We start from the raw sequence: 16,266 nt of genomic DNA on the forward strand, positions 1-16,266 counted from the left end.
GTCGGTTGAGCGTCTGACTCTTGATTTCGGCTCAGGTCAGGATCTCAGGGTCGTGGGATGGAGCCTTTGTTGGGCTCCACACTGGACGTGGAGGCTGCTTAAGATTCTCTCTCTCTTTCTGTACCTCCCCCTTCTGCACTCTCTAAGAAATAATAAAAAAAAAAAAGATAATGTCCAATGTTGTCAAGAATAGAAAAAACTGGCTTACATCAAAGAGTTTTGGCAAAAACGGAAAGTTTACAGCCACTCAAGAGGCAATCAGTTAAAGTGTGAAAATAAGTTTTCAGAAAAATGAATTTTCACAAACAGAACATGTGTGTGTACTCACCACCAGATCATGAGATGAAACGCACCCCCCTCCAACCTCCCCCATTCTCCCTTCTGGTCACTTTTCCAAAGGCCCCCTGAGTTCTAATACCATGGATGAGTTTTGCCTGCCTTTGGACTTTTCCCTAATGGCATTAGGCAGGATATTCTTTCTCTTGCGTGTCTGGCTTCTCTTTATTCTTTTTTTAAAGATATTTATTTATTTGAGAGAGAGAGAGAGTGAGAGAGAATGAGCAGTAGGGAGGGGAAGAGGGAGAGGGACAAGCAGACTCTCCGCTGAGGAGTGAGCCCGACACAGGGCTCGATCCCAGGACCCCGAGATCATGACCTGAACCAAAGGTAAACGCTTAACTGACTGAGCCACCCAGGCGCCCATAATTTTTTTTTTTAATCGTGGTAAAATATATATCACAAGGTTTACTATTTAATTAAATTAATTTTTTTAAGCAGGCTCCATGCCCAGCGTGGAGCCCAATGCAGGGCTTGAACTCACTACCCGGACATCAAGACCTGAGCTGAGATCAAGAGTCAGACACTTAACTGACTGAGCCACCCAGGCGCCCCTACTATTTTATTAACTATTTTAAGTGTATAATTTAGTGGCAACAAATGCATTTACAATGTTACATAAATATGTACATATGTACAAATTACATACACAATTACGACTGTTGTCTCCAGATGATTGTTCATCATCCCAAACAGAAGCACTTTCCCCCTTACACAATAACACCCCTTCCCTCCTCCCCACCAGCCCCCTGGATCTCTATTCTACTTCCTGCCTCTAGGAATTTGCTAGTGAGGTACTCCAAGAAGTGGATTCACTTATCACAGTCAATATGTAAACTTTTTTTTTTTAATTTATTTGACAGAGAGAGACACAGCGAGAGAGGGAACACAGCAGGGGGAGTGGGAGAGGGAGAAGCAGACTTCCCACCGAGGAGGGAGCCCGATGTGGGGCTCGATCCCAGCACTCCAGGACCACGACCCAAGCCGAAGGCAGACGCCCAACGACTGAGCCACCCAGGCACCCCTAAAGATTTTAAAAAAAATTTTTTTTAAAGATTTTATTTATTTATTTGACAGAGAGAGACACAGCGAGAGAGGGAACACAAGCAGGGGGAGTGGGAGAGGGAGAAGCAGGCTCCCCGCAGAGCAAGAAGCCTGATGCAGGACTAAATCCCAGGACCCTGGGATCATGACCTGAGCCGAAGGCAGTCACTTAACCGACTGACCCACCCAGGCGCCCAATATGTAAACTTCTGTGCCTGGGTTCTTTCACTTAGTATAATGTTCTCAAGGTTTATCCACATCATAGCATCTATCAGATCTTCATTTTTAAAAAAATATATTTGTTTAAAGATTTACTTATTTATTTTAGAGGGGGGAGGGGCAGAGGGAAAGTGGGGGAGAGAGAGAGAAGTAGACTCCCTGCTGATCGGGGAGTCCGTTGTGGGGCTCAGTCTCACAACCCTGAGATCATGACCTGAGCTGAAATCGAGTCAGATGCTTCACCAACTGAGTCACCCAGGTGCCCCCTTTTTAACCGTTTTTAAGTAATTTTAAGTTAAGTATTTTTAAGTTCAGTGGGTTTTCAAAACTATCTTCCATGACTCTATGGAAAATTTGGAGCATATGGAATGCAGTTATAATGGGTAGCTTTCAAGCAAGTGGTCAGTCAATAAGTGGTATCATTTCCGTGGCTGAGGGATCCACTGTCCCGGACAGCCTTTTGGTGCCAAGGGGGACTGGATTTCACCCCGACATCAAGCCTGGGTGACTGGGGAGATGACAGACCCTCTGCTGGGGGAGCGGGGCTGGTTTTCAGGAGAGCGAGGAAATAGGTTTTAGACAAGGTGAGTGAAGATGAGCCACTTTGAAAAAGTGAAATCCAAGGGCAGGGAAACCGTTCTGTATGGTACTATAATGGTGGATACGTGTCACGGTACGTGTGTGCAAACCCATAGAGTGCACACCACCAAGAGTGACCGCTGGTGTAAACTATGGGCTTCGGGGGATGACGATGTGTTTGTGCGGGTTCATTGATTGTAACAAATGTGCCATGCTGCTGGGGATGTTGGAAATGGGGGAGGATGTGGGATGTGGGTATGAATATATATGAGGTATGTGGGAAATCGCTGCACATTCTTCTCAATGTTGCTATCAATCTAAAACTGCTCTAGAAAGAGTCTGTTCTTTTAAAAGTGGTATCGGTCGTGTTAGGGAGGCAGTTTTTAGGGGTGGTCTTATTTTTCATCTTTAGGGAGTCCATCTTCTTTGGCAATAAGTACACATGCGCGCGCACGCACGCACGCACCCACGCGCGCACACACATGCGCACACGCACACACACGCGCGCACGCACGCACACGCACACACGCACACATATGCATGCATACGCCCATGGTGCTTTTGGGACATCCAAGTGTTTTATTCATGGTGGGCAAAGTCTTTTTTTTGTTTGTTTGCTTTGCAATCCTAACCTATTTTTACTGGATAGCTGTATGAATCTTTTACCCAAACTTCTAGGGCCTTTTGGGCAAAATGAGAAACTAGTGAGAACTTTCTGAACATTTATCAGCGAGCGGTAGGTCCTGGTTGCTTTAACTATTTACCCCTTGGAGATATTTGGCATCCACCACCTAGAAATAGAACCTTCTGCTCAAGGGAAGGATCTTTCTGCCTACCTTCCACATGGGGCCAAGTATCATGCTGGGCCCCAGAACTGCTTTGTGTGTGGGGTACTGGTGAGGTCCTGGGGTACCCCAGGAGAGGTCACTGACTCACGGGTGCTTTCTGCTTCAGCTCCAAGATTTCCAGGTGACATCTATCCTGGGGTCCAAGGTGGCAGTTCTGAAGGACTCGGAGAACTTGAGGTAAGACACTAGGCCTTGCTCCTCATGGAACCAGACATGCGAGTCCCGTACCCTCCCCCCACAGCTGCCAGGTGCTGGATGCACCAAGTTAGATTGGAAGAATGACCCCCCCCCAACCCCGCCTTAGGTTTTGACCTTGTAGGTACCCAGACCAGATCACTGATGAGGACTGATGTAGGATCCTTGAGCGACTCTCAGTAGCCTCGGGTGGCCTTCCCTTACCTGGTGGACGGAACTCACCTCCTATTTCCCTGCCCATCACTCCCAGCATGTCTAGATTTTATGTTTGCCAAGCACTCTCCGGGCATTGTCCTTGAGTGCATTCTGGAAGACACTGGGTGTATTCCGTTAAAGCCCACCCCTCTCTTCCCTGTCTCTGCTGAGATGGGGGTTTTCTTAGAGACCCATGGCCTTTCCCGTCCCAAGCTAAGCCTCCCTTTTGTGACCTGGCCAAGCCTGGAATTCTCTCTCCGGCTTGTTTCCCAGGACTCCCTGACAGTGGCCTCCGTGGCCTCAAAGCTCAGTCCACCCGCCAGACTGAAGACAAGCCCATCTCTGCAGATTCCTCTTCCTTTTTTATTGCAAATTCATTTGTTTAAAAAAAATAAAGCCTTTGTGCTGGGGTGCAGGGATGGGGGATGCTGCCGAGGGGCAGATGGATCCCCCTGAAAGGCTTAGGGTGGTCTCCTCCACGGGAGCAGTGCGGGCTATTGTCCTTGGGCTCCTCATCAGAAATGCTAAGTCAGAGGGCTGGGGGTTGTCAGAGCCTTGAGGCCAGACTGACATTTGCTATTCTGGAAGGGGCGGGCACCATTAGCATTTCTCTAGGGCCAGGCCTGAGACCCAGGGGGTCTCCAGTTGGAGCTGGAGAAGGGACAGTGACCTCCCGGGGAGGTACAAGTAGGGACACTTCTGTCCCTCAAAATTCTGCCCTGCTGGCTCACTGCTCAAGTTTGGCTCTGTTCTGTCCCCACACACAACTGTGGGGACTTCACCGCCCATCACCTCCCCCCTCTCATCCCCTCACCTGGCAGATGCAGGACACAGGCTCCTTTCGGCCAGGTGAGGGGTGGCCGGATGAGCATTGGGCCGAATTCTGGTCCCAGCTCCTCCCTAACTTGCTGTATGATCCCCCCGAGTAGCTCCCCCTCTCTGGGCCTCTTTTCCTCATCTGCACAGTGATGGATTCTCAAGTCCTGGGGTTGGGGGGCAGTTTGAGACCCATGACACTGGAGCCCACCTGCCTGGGTTCGAATCCCAGCTGCTGTCCCGAACAAGTCACATTCTGGTCCTGAGCCTCCATTTCCTCCTCTGTAATGTGGGTGTGTGGGTGTGGGTGTGTGTGTGTGGGGGGGGGGAATGCTAGGTACCTCCCCGGTGGGCTGGGAAAATGAGAATCTTTGGAGTTCAGAAAGGTCTTGGAAGTGCAGTTTTCTATTATCTGAGGCTGGACACACACAGGTACTTTTGGGGCAAGTGTTAATAAGTCCGGGGGCAGCTTTGAGCAAAGAGTTGGCTGCCCCTTGTGTTTGATTCAGAAGTTGCTGGGGAACCCAGCTGAAGAGGGAAGCAAGGCTATTTGGGAAGATGCGGGGGGTTGGGGGGGCTTCCTTGGCGGGCCGACCTAGAGCAGGAGGAGCAGGGATACCATGGCCCCCACAGTGAAGAGGTGGCCTGGTGCCTTGGAGGGCCTCTGCCTGACTCCCGCCCGCCTGTCCCCAGCGCTGCCCTGGGCCGCCACCCGCTGCGCTTCATCCTGCAGGCAGGGTGCGTGGCCCACCTGTGTCCCCGCCGCGCAGAGCCTCGCTGGGCGCTGAACGTGAAGCGCGCGGTGCTGAGCCTCCTGCAGGGGCGCCCGGACGCCCGCGGCCCCCAGACCCTCGAAGAGGTGAGGCCGGGGGGGAGCCTGGAGGGGGTGGGGGCAGGGGGCTGACAGGGGGCTGACAGGGGGCTGACATGGGGCTGATGGGGTCCCGCCCACCCAGGTGGACGTCCTGGGCAGGTGTCCCACCACGTACCAGCCACATGGTGCGGGGCTGCGCAAGACCAAGGACCTGGCCCGCTGCTCCCTGCGCAGAGTGCGCTCCTCCCTGCGCTCCCAGGCCCTGCCCTGGGAGGAGGTAAGTGCCCCCAGGTCCTCCCGTCCGCTCCCCTAGTCCCGTCTTCCTTCCCCTCCTCCCTCCTCAACTGCTCCCTGTCCCGTCTACACCATCAGTCCCTTTCTCTCTGCTTCCCTCCAGACTCCTCTGCTCCCACCCCTCCTCCATCTCTCCTCCCCCTTCGTCCTCCCTTCTCCCTTCCCCACAGCTCCTCTCTGCTGCCTGGCCCCCCACTTCCTCTCCTCCCCTCCTGTCCACAGCTCCCTGCAGAGAACGTGTTTTGTAAATAGCGCCTTTCTGGGGAAGGATAAGAGGTGATCCTCGGTGCCCGTAACTACTATTAGACAAAGTCTTGATATCTGGCATCCCATGCAGCTACCTCTGCTGTTTTTCATTTTCCAACTGAGGTTTTATGACCTGTTCCTGGGACTTTCTTGCTTCCCTTGTGCTCGCCCTGCCCCCGTCATCCTTTGCTTGGGCTGTGGGTACTACAACCCAGGTTGGGGGGAGGGTACTGAGGTCCCGTGTTGAAGCCCCCAGTGCTTCCCACCTCACTCCCTCCAGCCCTCCAGGGGCCCCATCAGCTAGGTTCCTTCACAGCCTGGGCCTCCCCTGAGCCCCTGCCTCTCCCCGCCCCTGTGGTCCAGCAGGCTGGCCTGGCCTCCCACCTGACCTGCTTCCAGAGTTTCCAGGCTGGCATGCTGAGTGTGGCCTCTTGCACGGAGCTGGACACCGTGCGGCCCCTCTCTGAGAAGGCAAGTGGGGTGCAGATGCAGACGCTTTCCTCGCTCACCCTGCTGCGTGAGATGTCCCTGGATCCGGCCGTCACAGGTGACCAAGCGTGGATATGAGGACCCTCAGAGGAGCCTTGAGACCTCCTTTGGTGGGGGGCTTAAGCAGGCCTAGGCTCTATCCCTCTGTCCCTGGCTGTCTTGAACCGTTTCTGAAAATGGCTATCATCAGGAGAGTCAGTCTCTTTCTCTAGAAGTTTCTCTAGAAGTTTCTGCTGGCTCAGCTGGCTCAGGCTTGGTCTTGACCTTCTCCCAGGGTGTTTTCAGTGGAGATAGAATCTTGTGGTTCCCTGCTTTTGTGAGAGAATTCTACCTTCCATCTGATGACCTGACCATTTTGGGGGGCAAGCTGACTCAGCTTTCCTGGTTTTCTGGAAAGTCTCTGCCAACACATGAAATTCCCTGGAGCTTGACTCTCTCCTCCAATTTTGCATGGAAAGAAAGAAGCAAGGCATGCATCTGAGGGAAAAAGATAATTTTTCATGATTGAAAACTGTTTCTCTGCATAATAAAAATGCTTCTTACTGCTAACACTTGGGAAGGATTTACTTGGGCCAGGAGCTGTGCTGAGTGTTTTATGTGGATTATTTAATTTGGTTTTTATTATGAGCCCATTAGGAAGGTACTGTTATTAGTTACATTTTCAAATAAGGAACTGTGCCTCCAAGGGATAAGAGGACTTGTCTGAAGTCACATGGCTAGTGAGAGGCAGAGCCAAGACTCGAACCCCCAGCTCTGTTCTGTAGCCCTGGCCGGGAGCCCTGTGCTTCTGAGCCCAGGCTCACTGCTCCACCTTCGGGAGAACCTGGCAGGTGGGACCAGAGCCCTGCAGCTTCCCAGCATCCTCTCTGGCTCTATGGAACACTGGCTAAGATCCCAGCCTGACCTGCCTCCTGAGCTCTCCCTCAGGCACCTTGCTAGCCGTGACGGGGCATCTAGTTGTGTCTAGTCGGATCTTCACTAAGATACAAGTGGTTTTGTTTTTTTTTAAAGATTTTTTTTTATTTATTTCTTAAAGCTTTTATTTATTTATTTGACAGAGAGACAGAGAGGGAACACAAGCAGGGGGAGTGGGAGAGGGAGAAGCAGGCTCCCCACTGAGCAAGGACCCCGATGCGGGGCTCAATCCCAGGACCCCGGGATCATGACCTGAGCCAAAGGCAGATGCTTAACTGACCGAGCCACCCAGGCGCCCCTAAAGATTTATTTATTTTGAGAAAGAGACAGAAAGCGTGTGAGCAGGGGGGAGGGGAAGAGGGAGAGAGAGGGAATCTCAAGCAGATTCCATGCTGAGCACAGAGCCCCACGTGAGGCTCGATCTCATCACCCTGAGATCACGACCTGAGCCCAAACCAAGAGTTGGACGCTCAACCGACTGAGATACCCAGGCGCCCCATACATGGTTTTATTTTTATTTTTAAATTAAAAAAATTTTAATTTGTGTGCTGTACCGTTAGTCCATTTAAAGTGAACAATTCGATGGCTTCTAGTATAGTCACAGAGTCATACACCTACCATGGCAACCAATTTTGCAACGTTTTCGTGACTCCACAAATTTCACACCCGTCTGTCATCACCCCCTGTCTCCCCGAGCCCCGGACAACCACTGGATTTCCCCAATCTGGACATACCAGGTAGATAGAATCATATAGTATGTAACCTTCTAGGACTAGCTCCTTTCACTTAGTATGTTTCAAGGTTTGTCCACATTGTAGCTGGTGTCCGACCTTTTTATTTCTGATTAATCTTTGATTGAGTGGATGGACTTTTCATGTTTTCTCTCTCAATCCGAAGAGGGCTTTGGAGGTAGCCTATTTGACTATCGCTCACAGATGGGTATAAAGGTTGTTTCTTTCCCATCTTTTGCTGGTAGCAACAATGCTGCCATGATTTTCCTTGTGCATGTCCCCACCGCCACACCCCCACACCCCTTGTCGGACACATACAGAAGGAAGCATTGGTAGGGTTGGGGGCGGCTCTCATGGGACCTCCTTCTTATTCTGGCATTCCCCCATATGGTCCTCCCCATCTAGTGCTTCCCATATCAGATCCGGACGATGGAGATGTAACTCCAAGCAGTCTGTTGTACGAATGGGAGGAAACACAGTCTCAGGCTACGGTGGTCACAGTGGCCGCATCACTGAGGAAACTGTGCCTGGCTCAGACCACGAGCTTTGAGGTAAGTGCTTTCTCCAGCCCTAAGCCAGAATCTGGCCTGGGTCCCTGAGACACCCTGTTCTTTTTTGCTAAATCCTTTATGGTCTATCCTCCTAGATGTTCAGGATCAGGGCTGCTACGTACAGTTGCGCAGGTTGTGCACTGCACAGCTGTGCCTGGTTACAAAAGCAAAAGAAGGGGAAGAGATCTAGCTGGTGTGTGCCAAAACTTGTGCCCCAATACAGGTAGGAGATGAGCAAAGAGGAGGCCTTTCTTTCATCTCCTGTTGGGCTCTCAGGCTGGCATTCTGAATGCAGTAGGGATGTGGCTGAGTAACCACTTCAGACTAGGGGTCTCAAGCAGAAGACACTGGAGTTGAGACCTGGGGTGGTCTCTTTGAAATCTAGGGGGAAGGAGCTCTGAAAAGAGCTTGGAAAGGAGCAAAGTCTGGAGTCTGAGCCCTGAGGATAGGTCTGGGGAGCAGGCCGCCCAGCCTTGCTGGAGTTGGACAGTGAGGACCAGTGGGGCCGGCTCCCGCAGGGTCTCATGGTCAGGATGATTTCTAGAATGTTCCAGGCACATAGCGATCTTTGTCCCACCATCCCTACCATTCCCAGCTCTGGGTGCCACCACCAGTGACAGTTTGGACGACTTCCACCGCAGCCACGATTTCTGCCCCATCTCAGAGTTGCTGCTGACTTAGCGTGGAAGCCAGGGCTTCTCCTGAAAGGTGTGAGAGATAGGGGGATTTTTCTGACTCAGGCCCCAGTGCCTGTGTGCTGAGAAGAACAGAAAGGGGTGTTTTTCCTCTGGTCCCGTAACAGCCTGGGAGGGCTCACACTATCCTTGTTTGTTTATTCCGGATAATACCCGTTTCATTGGCTGCTTACCCAGGACCCAGGATTTGGGAAACCGAAATCGGTCATTCAGGGGATGAGCAGAACTGGGGCCCTCGGCATGGTGCCGAGTGTTCCAGGCACACCCTCGCCCTCCAAAGCTCAGCTTTCCTGGCAGCACTTGGGCGTGGGGGCTTCTCAGATACACAGGTGCCCAGACCCCGAGCCTCGATATTCTGACCTGGCAGGTGTGGGCTGGGAACTGGCATCTGGGTGCACAGCTCTGGGTGTCTCTGTTTCTCTGGCGGAGTAGGGTACAGGACGATGTTGGGAGGCCAGTGACCAGCCAGCCATAGCCCTCAGAGCCAGGAGCACCCTTAGGCTGGGATTCTTTGCACCAAAGGCCCTCCTGGGTGCCCTGCCTTGGTGAGGTGAAGCATTTCTTCGGGAGTTTGTGGAGACTGGGCCAGAAGCATCCAGGCAGGGGTGGGTTGGCCTTCATCTCCAGGGGTGGGGCTGAGATGAGCAGACCCCTGTGTCCTGCTCGGCTTCAGGAGTGCCTGGAGTGCTTGAGTGGGGACACCCACATACCTGTGAACCAAATATGCTGGGCCCCGAGGGCTTGGGGGACAGGTAGAGCAGGGAAAGAGGGGGAGGGGCAAGGAGGCTCTGGCATGGGCTGCAAGTTGAAATGATGGATGGCCTGGGAGGCCTTCCTGGGGAGGTGACCTTGAGCAGGGGTCTGAAGGACCTGCAGAGTGGGCCGTGTGGATGTAGGGTGAGAGTTGGGGGCGGGGGCAGAGCACATACACTCCAGGGCGGGAGCTGCTGCTGGGGGAGTTCAAGGCTAAGTGGCAGGGGGGCCGGTGTGGCTGGAGCCTGGTGGGGAGGCGCAAGAGGGGGCCCTTGGCAGAGCACACAGATCACTTTTTCTCGAGGTAGTGGGGAGACTTGGAGGGTATTGTGCAGAGGAGGGAGGTCACAATCTGATGTGTGTTTTAACGCTCACACACTGACCAGGCCTGGAGAACAGACTGAGGGCCAGGTGGGATGCTGGGAGCCCAGCTAAGAGGCTATTGCAGTAACGCGGGGAGACATGACATGAAGGACGGTGGGCTGGGGGGCAGGTGGGAGGTGGGGGAGAGAAGGATCAGATTCAGAAAAACACTGAGAAAATACATATTTTTCATAATATATTGAATATGTAGGGAGACTATATTGATTGTATTTATTGACTACATATTAAATATATAGTAAAATATATAGAATACACAGACTATATTATATATGTATATACTGAGTGCGTATTGCACGCGCACACAGACACTGTACATTTTGTGTACGTATGGATATATAGCGGAGACACCTGCAGCTGGGTCTTCACTGTTTCGGGAAGTGGGAGCCGGGCTCCCAGCTTGCTGATCCATGGGCCTCACCTGGGGCTTTTGCGGGAGTCAGAGAGCAGCCCAAAGGAAAGGGGCCATCCGCCTCACAAGGTGGTCCTCCGGCCAGTAAGTGACCGGGCCAGCTGTCAAGCCAGGCAGCCTGACCCCACAGCAGGGTTCCTACCTTGACACGACTTGCCCCTTGGGCCAGATCATTCTTTATTGTGGGGGTCGTCCTGTGCATTGTAGGATGTTAGCAGCACCCCTTCCCCCGTTGTGACCACCGAAAGCATCTCTAGGTGGTGCCCGGTATCCCCCTTTGAGAACAGTCGCTTTATTTGCTGAACCTCCTGACACACTGGGAAGCCCCAGGACAGGCCCGCTTCCTCTCGTCTGGCCCCCAGAGCACGCTCTGACCCCCTGCCGCAGGCCTGCCCCTTCCCTCCCGGAGATTGGCAGCACTGGCCCCAGAGGGCACAGGACGGCTGCTCTGTATTTATAGCTTGAGAAAGGAAGTGAATTGTTCCCACTGGGGACGTCCCCCGGGCTGGGGGTGAGTTGCTGAGGACCTTGTTCCTGAAAATGGCTTTTCAGGGATGCCTCAGTGCACACCAAGCAGCTCCTCGGCCCCCCGGAGGGCTGAGGGCACCCCGCTTGGTTGCCCAGGGGACCGACCTCCCCGGCTGCAGCGTGGAATGCCCTTGCCCCTCCCCATTATTGGTGGGCAGGAGACAAGATTCGTTTTTCGGTCTGGAAACAAAACCAGGAGTCTGTTCAGTCGAGAGCAAATTCCCCAGCCTGACCCTCCGCAGAGGGGCCCAGGAGCTTCGATGTGGGGGGCAGCGGGCTGCGTAGCCACGAGCATCAGTGGGCTATGCGGGGGGAGGCCCGAAGAGAAGCAGGGAGGATGCCAGGGAGAGGGCACAGCTCACGGTTACTGTCCGGTATTCTAGGAATAAGGAGCCCAAGTCTCGGGTCTTTATTAAACACCGATTGTATACAGCCAAGGGTTTGAGAGACTGTGTAGACCGTGGTGTATCAGAGCTGATGGTGGGAATCCAGCAGGCTGGTTGCTAAATGCAGCCATTATTATCGATTGGGTTAGAAATAAGTCCCGTTAGAAACAAAGGTGGTGAGTACTCAAAACCGTCGCCTGCCCGTGACCTCCACTCTCAAGGTCGTTTGCACCTGCTGTCGTGGAAATCGGATGTGCTCTGGTGCGTCCGTGCGGCTCTTCCCGAGTCTGCATGCCGTGCCAGCACACGGACAGCTGGAGAGGGGCCACGGCGGGAGTCGTGGCACCCTGGAAATCAGCAGGTGCTACAGATCAGGGCTTTCCTTTTTCTTGTGTTTTTTTGGGTGTTTTCTTTTTGTTTGTTTTGTCATTCCCCCCAAACACCCCCACGCCCCGCCAGCCCAGAAGACACTGGTTAAGGCTGTGGGTTTAGGAGCTAAGTGGCTTGGGTTCGGTTCTTGACTCAGGGCTGAGACTACTAACACCTGACTTAGGTGCTCAGAGAGTCGCGAATCTTCTCTGTTAAGTGGGGACAGTGACAGCTGCTCCCCATAGGGCGTTGTGAAGGTCAGATGGGATGATGCATGCACATGGCCTAGAATAGTGCCTGGCACACACTCTGTACAAAGTGACTGGGGTTGGAGGTGGTGGTAGTATTGTGTGTCCTTGTTCTTAGTGGATAGGCTTCTCCCTTCTCTCCCTGCTGGAGGGGAAACCGGAATGAGCTGCCGAGATCCTTCCTGCCATGCCTGGCTCTGGAAAGCTAGTCCTGATGCCAACACTTGGGGCTGGAGGCCTGCCTGGAGGAGGAGGAGCACACCCGGGTGGACACCTGCCCCCCCCCAGGTGGGAAGATGCCTGCCCAGCCAGGCACAGCGGTGTGCATCCTTGCTGGAGGACATAAGAGCATGCGTGTCTAAGCCCAGAGAATCTTGGGTTCTGCTGGGGAAAGCTGGAAGGAAACAGATCTGACCCATCCAGAAGGCAGGCAGCAGGCCTGGAATCAAGAGGCCCCAGGGTAGCTGGCCCAAGCTGGGGGGACAGAGAGTCTTTAAGGCCGACAGCAGTCAGGGCCAGCCGTGATGGTGGCAGTCACCCCCCAACAAGGGCCTGGCTTGGGTGTTCTGCACAAGGGAGCAAAGGCAGAGCTTAGGGTAGCCACCGGCTCTGCTAAGAGAAGACATGTTATGGGAATGCTGCGTGGACCCTGGGGTGGAGGCAGGCATGCTGGCAGAGAGGTGAGTGGGCTGAGCTGGCCAGTGAGGGGCCTGGTTTGCAGCCTGTGTCTTGCTGAGCCAAGCTGTGTGCATGGGAACTGGGTCCCCACCACTCACAGCACGGGAGGCCCGAGGCTAGGCACGCTGCTCCCAGCCCCAGCAGACCCCCTGGCTGGCCGGATGTGTGTGGGGGGCTCATTCCTGGCCTTGGCCAAGCCTGGGTAAAGCGTGGGGGCTGCCAGCAGAGAGCGAGGACCAAGCCATGTATCTCCTGAAACCTAGGGAGTGCGTGCTCTGAATACAGTTCTTTATTTCCTTGGGTGTATTTGGACCCTCAGCAGCTGTGCTGGTCAGGCCTGCAGACAAGGGACAGAACCTGCAAAACCGTTCTTAGCCATCTCTGCTCGTAATTCTGAAAAAACGTTCTTGTATTTCTTTTTCTTGTTTATTATATTTTTTTCACTTAAAATATTAGAAAAGATTGCCACCTCACTATATGAAATCTGCTAAGACTCCTTAGAACAACTAGATCGTGGTCATGGTGAACATTTACTGAGCTTTTATCAGAGCGTAAAGCCCACAAATGCAGATAGCATGTCTGTTTTTCTCCCCACCGTGTCCCTAGTGCAGGGCCGACACATAATAGGTACCTAATAAATGCTTGTTAAAGAATAAAAATGGCCCAGCCCATGTTCCAGGGATTCCCTGGAGAGGAGCCCAGACATGTGGCCGCATTGCATTGGGTCTCAGGACACCTTAGGTGGAAGATGCTAATGCATTTCCCACTTTCTTTGCAGTCCTGCCTGAAGGCAGGGGAATGGCTGAGATGAGCCTGGGGCTCCCCTCCTCCCCCGGGTTGCCCGGTCTCTCATGCTGCCCCCCCGCCCCCCGATTCCCAGGCCGCAGAACTGTTCCTGACGCTGGTGTCCGAGCTCCAGGGCCTCTCCCCAGATGAGCTGATGGCACTCTGGCGACAGTCTTCCTTTAAATGCCGGGACAACTGGTAAGGACCTTTCTGCGGGGGAGGGGGGGCAGGAGCTGGCTGGCGGTCCTGGGGGTGGGGGTGGGGGCTGGCTGGTCTTGACACTGTCCCATGTCCCCACTGAGGGATGGATGGTGATATCTCCTTTCCTCTCATCCCTGGGATATTGACTTGTCCTTCAGTCTGGGGATGGCTGCCAAGAAGGTGATTAAGCGGGGAGCTTGGAGGTTCCCACGGGCCGAGCCCTCTTGGGACTAAAGCTGAAGGGCCTGGCAGAATAAATACAGGCTTTGTTCTCTCCCCAGACTGGGACCCTCTTGCTGAGAGCTGGAATTAGCATTCCAATGTGCCTTGGGTACCCCTCTGCCCGTGGGTGGGGGTGCCGGCCAGGCTGGGATCCCACCACCTGGATCCTACTGATGTGGGGCCAGCAAGGGGGTGTATAGAGACCCCGGGTGCCAAGGGGGGTCTCCGAGGAGCTCTGTGAGCTCGGGGCTGTGCAGCGGGGGGAAGCGTGGGGCTCCTTCCCAAAGTCCAGCCGCTCTCCAGGCCCCTGAGATCCAGACGTCTGGGACTTTCTCAAAGGCTTTCGAAAAGATCTCTAAAGGGTTAGCAGCTCCAAAATACGAAAAGGAAGAAAAACCCCTGCAAAATGAGCATTACCAAATGTCTAACTGAATGACTGCAAAACCAAATGGCTAATGCATAGTCACCTTCTGAAGCCTTCTCTCTGTATTCTCTCATTTATTTTTATTTTTTTAAAGATTATTTATTTGAGAGAGAGAGTGTTTTGGGGGGAGGGGGAAGTGCAGAAGGAGAGAGAGAGAGAGAATCTTAGGCAGGCTTCATGCTGAGCACGGAGCCCAATGCGGGGCTTGATCTCATGACCCTGAGAGCATGACCTGAGCTGAAATCAAGAGTCGGACACCCCTGTATTCCCTCATTTAACCCCCACAAGGACCCCCGTGGGGTAGGTGGCTTTATTGTATTTCCTACTTTACGTTTGCGGAAGAAATCCAAGGCACAGAGGAGTTCGGAAACTGGCCCAAAATCACACAGCAGAGTTGGGATTTGGACCCAGGTGGTCTGGGCTTCTTCATCCAGTACCTATGGGCTTAAATAGAAGTGATGTTTGACTGAGGCACCATTTTTAATTATGTCTGGTGTAGGCAAGGGCCTGGGGTCTTCGGGAGGAACTGCCTGTTTCCACGGTGACATATACCCTGTTTGCTGTTCTGGATTTTCCTAGAAGCCCGTGTCTCCCGTGCCCATGTAGATGTTGGGAGTCAGGGAGGCGGGAGACCCATCCCAAATCTAGGAGTTTCTGACAAGATGGATCCTCTTGAAATTCTCTTGCTTCTCCTGCCGCCTCCACTTCTGGCCAGGTGTGGTTTCCCAGGGCCCACATCTATAGGGAAAAGAGAAGTTGCAAGGGTGGGAGGTGGGAAGAACAGGTAGGTTGTTACTCAGATGAAGTGACGTCTGTGTTCCCAAGGACTCCTGGGCATGTCGGGGCAGGCTCATTCATCAGCATTCCCATTTTCCAGATGAGCAAACTGAGGCCAGAGACCGTTTACAGCAGAGAGTGGGCATGTGGGTCGGGGTGGGGTGTCAGGTCCCCTGCCGTCGCGGGTGTCACTCATCAGGGTGGTGGGGGACCCTGTCCACCCACAGCTGTGCACCCTGCTGGCTCACGGTGCCTCCCATTTCTGCTGTGCCCTGGGGACCCTCCTCCCATTCGGTCACGTCCCTACTCAGAGCCACCATTGCATACAAGTTAAAAATCTTTTCTGAGCTTCTGAACCTTTCTGCAATGGCAGGGGTGCTTGCTCCTTGGTGATCGTGGCAGCTTTTTGCAAGTGGGCTGGACTCGTGTTGCACGAAGCCGCTGTTTCCTGGTGGGGGGCAGACCTGCCAGGGTTTGGACTGGGCTGCTCTTGTCCCTGTGGACCCTAAAAGCCAAGGCCCCAGGCCCGCCTTGGCCCCTTCCAAGGTGTGTGATCCTGGACACGTGCCCATCGCATTTCCTGGGGCCTCAAAGTGTTCCCCGCATGACTGGAGTCGGCCTCGACGTGAGGCCTGGAAGGCGCGCCGCAGGTGTGGGCCACCTCTGTGACATCCCTCGGTGTCTCTCGATCTCAGGCAGCCGCTGGTGGACGCCCTGCCCTCCTGTGGCACCGAGCCCTGTGTGGGCCTCATGAAGGACCTCATCGTGTCCGGGGAGGTGGAGGCGGACGAGATGGAGGCGTGGCTCTGGTCGCTGGCCCTTGTCCCACAGCCCACGGATGCCATGGTCCACACGCTGCTGGTGAGCCCCTGTTCCCCCACCCGGCCCCCCCTCATCCTTCCCCCAGTTGGCTGCTGATTGGACACAGGGGGTGACCTTCTGTCGGGGCCTTGTACCAACCCCTCCTGGTACCCGTGGGGACAGACCAGAGAGATCTTGGGTTCGAGTCTCAACAGTGTTCCCCCCCCCCCCCCAGCTGTGTGATTCTGAGCAAGTGACCTAACCTCTCTGAGCCTGTTTTCTGATCTGGAAGACGGGGATAGAACAAGTACCTCCCTCGTGGGCTGGTGGTAA

General features: G+C 53.9%; 1 protein-coding gene across 1 annotated transcript in view; it reads left to right on the top strand.

Moving 5' to 3' along the window:
- Positions 1-16,266, top strand: part of APOLTP (apolipoprotein lipid transfer particle homolog) — a 137,885-nt gene that overhangs the window by 24,016 nt on the left and 97,603 nt on the right. Inside the window, exons 4-10 of the mRNA XM_081818880.1 lie at positions 3,133-3,203; positions 4,926-5,091; positions 5,189-5,323; positions 5,953-6,133; positions 8,142-8,272; positions 13,603-13,706; positions 15,828-15,993. Of these exons, the coding sequence (XP_081675006.1) occupies positions 3,133-3,203; positions 4,926-5,091; positions 5,189-5,323; positions 5,953-6,133; positions 8,142-8,272; positions 13,603-13,706; positions 15,828-15,993 (954 nt within the window). The remainder of the gene's footprint in view (positions 1-3,132; positions 3,204-4,925; positions 5,092-5,188; positions 5,324-5,952; positions 6,134-8,141; positions 8,273-13,602; positions 13,707-15,827; positions 15,994-16,266) is intronic.

The sequence above is a fragment of the Leptonychotes weddellii genome, chromosome 5 (assembly GCF_054177405.1).
Source record: "Leptonychotes weddellii isolate Sample4059 chromosome 5, ASM5417740v2, whole genome shotgun sequence".
Classification (NCBI taxonomy): domain Eukaryota; kingdom Metazoa; phylum Chordata; class Mammalia; order Carnivora; family Phocidae; genus Leptonychotes; species Leptonychotes weddellii.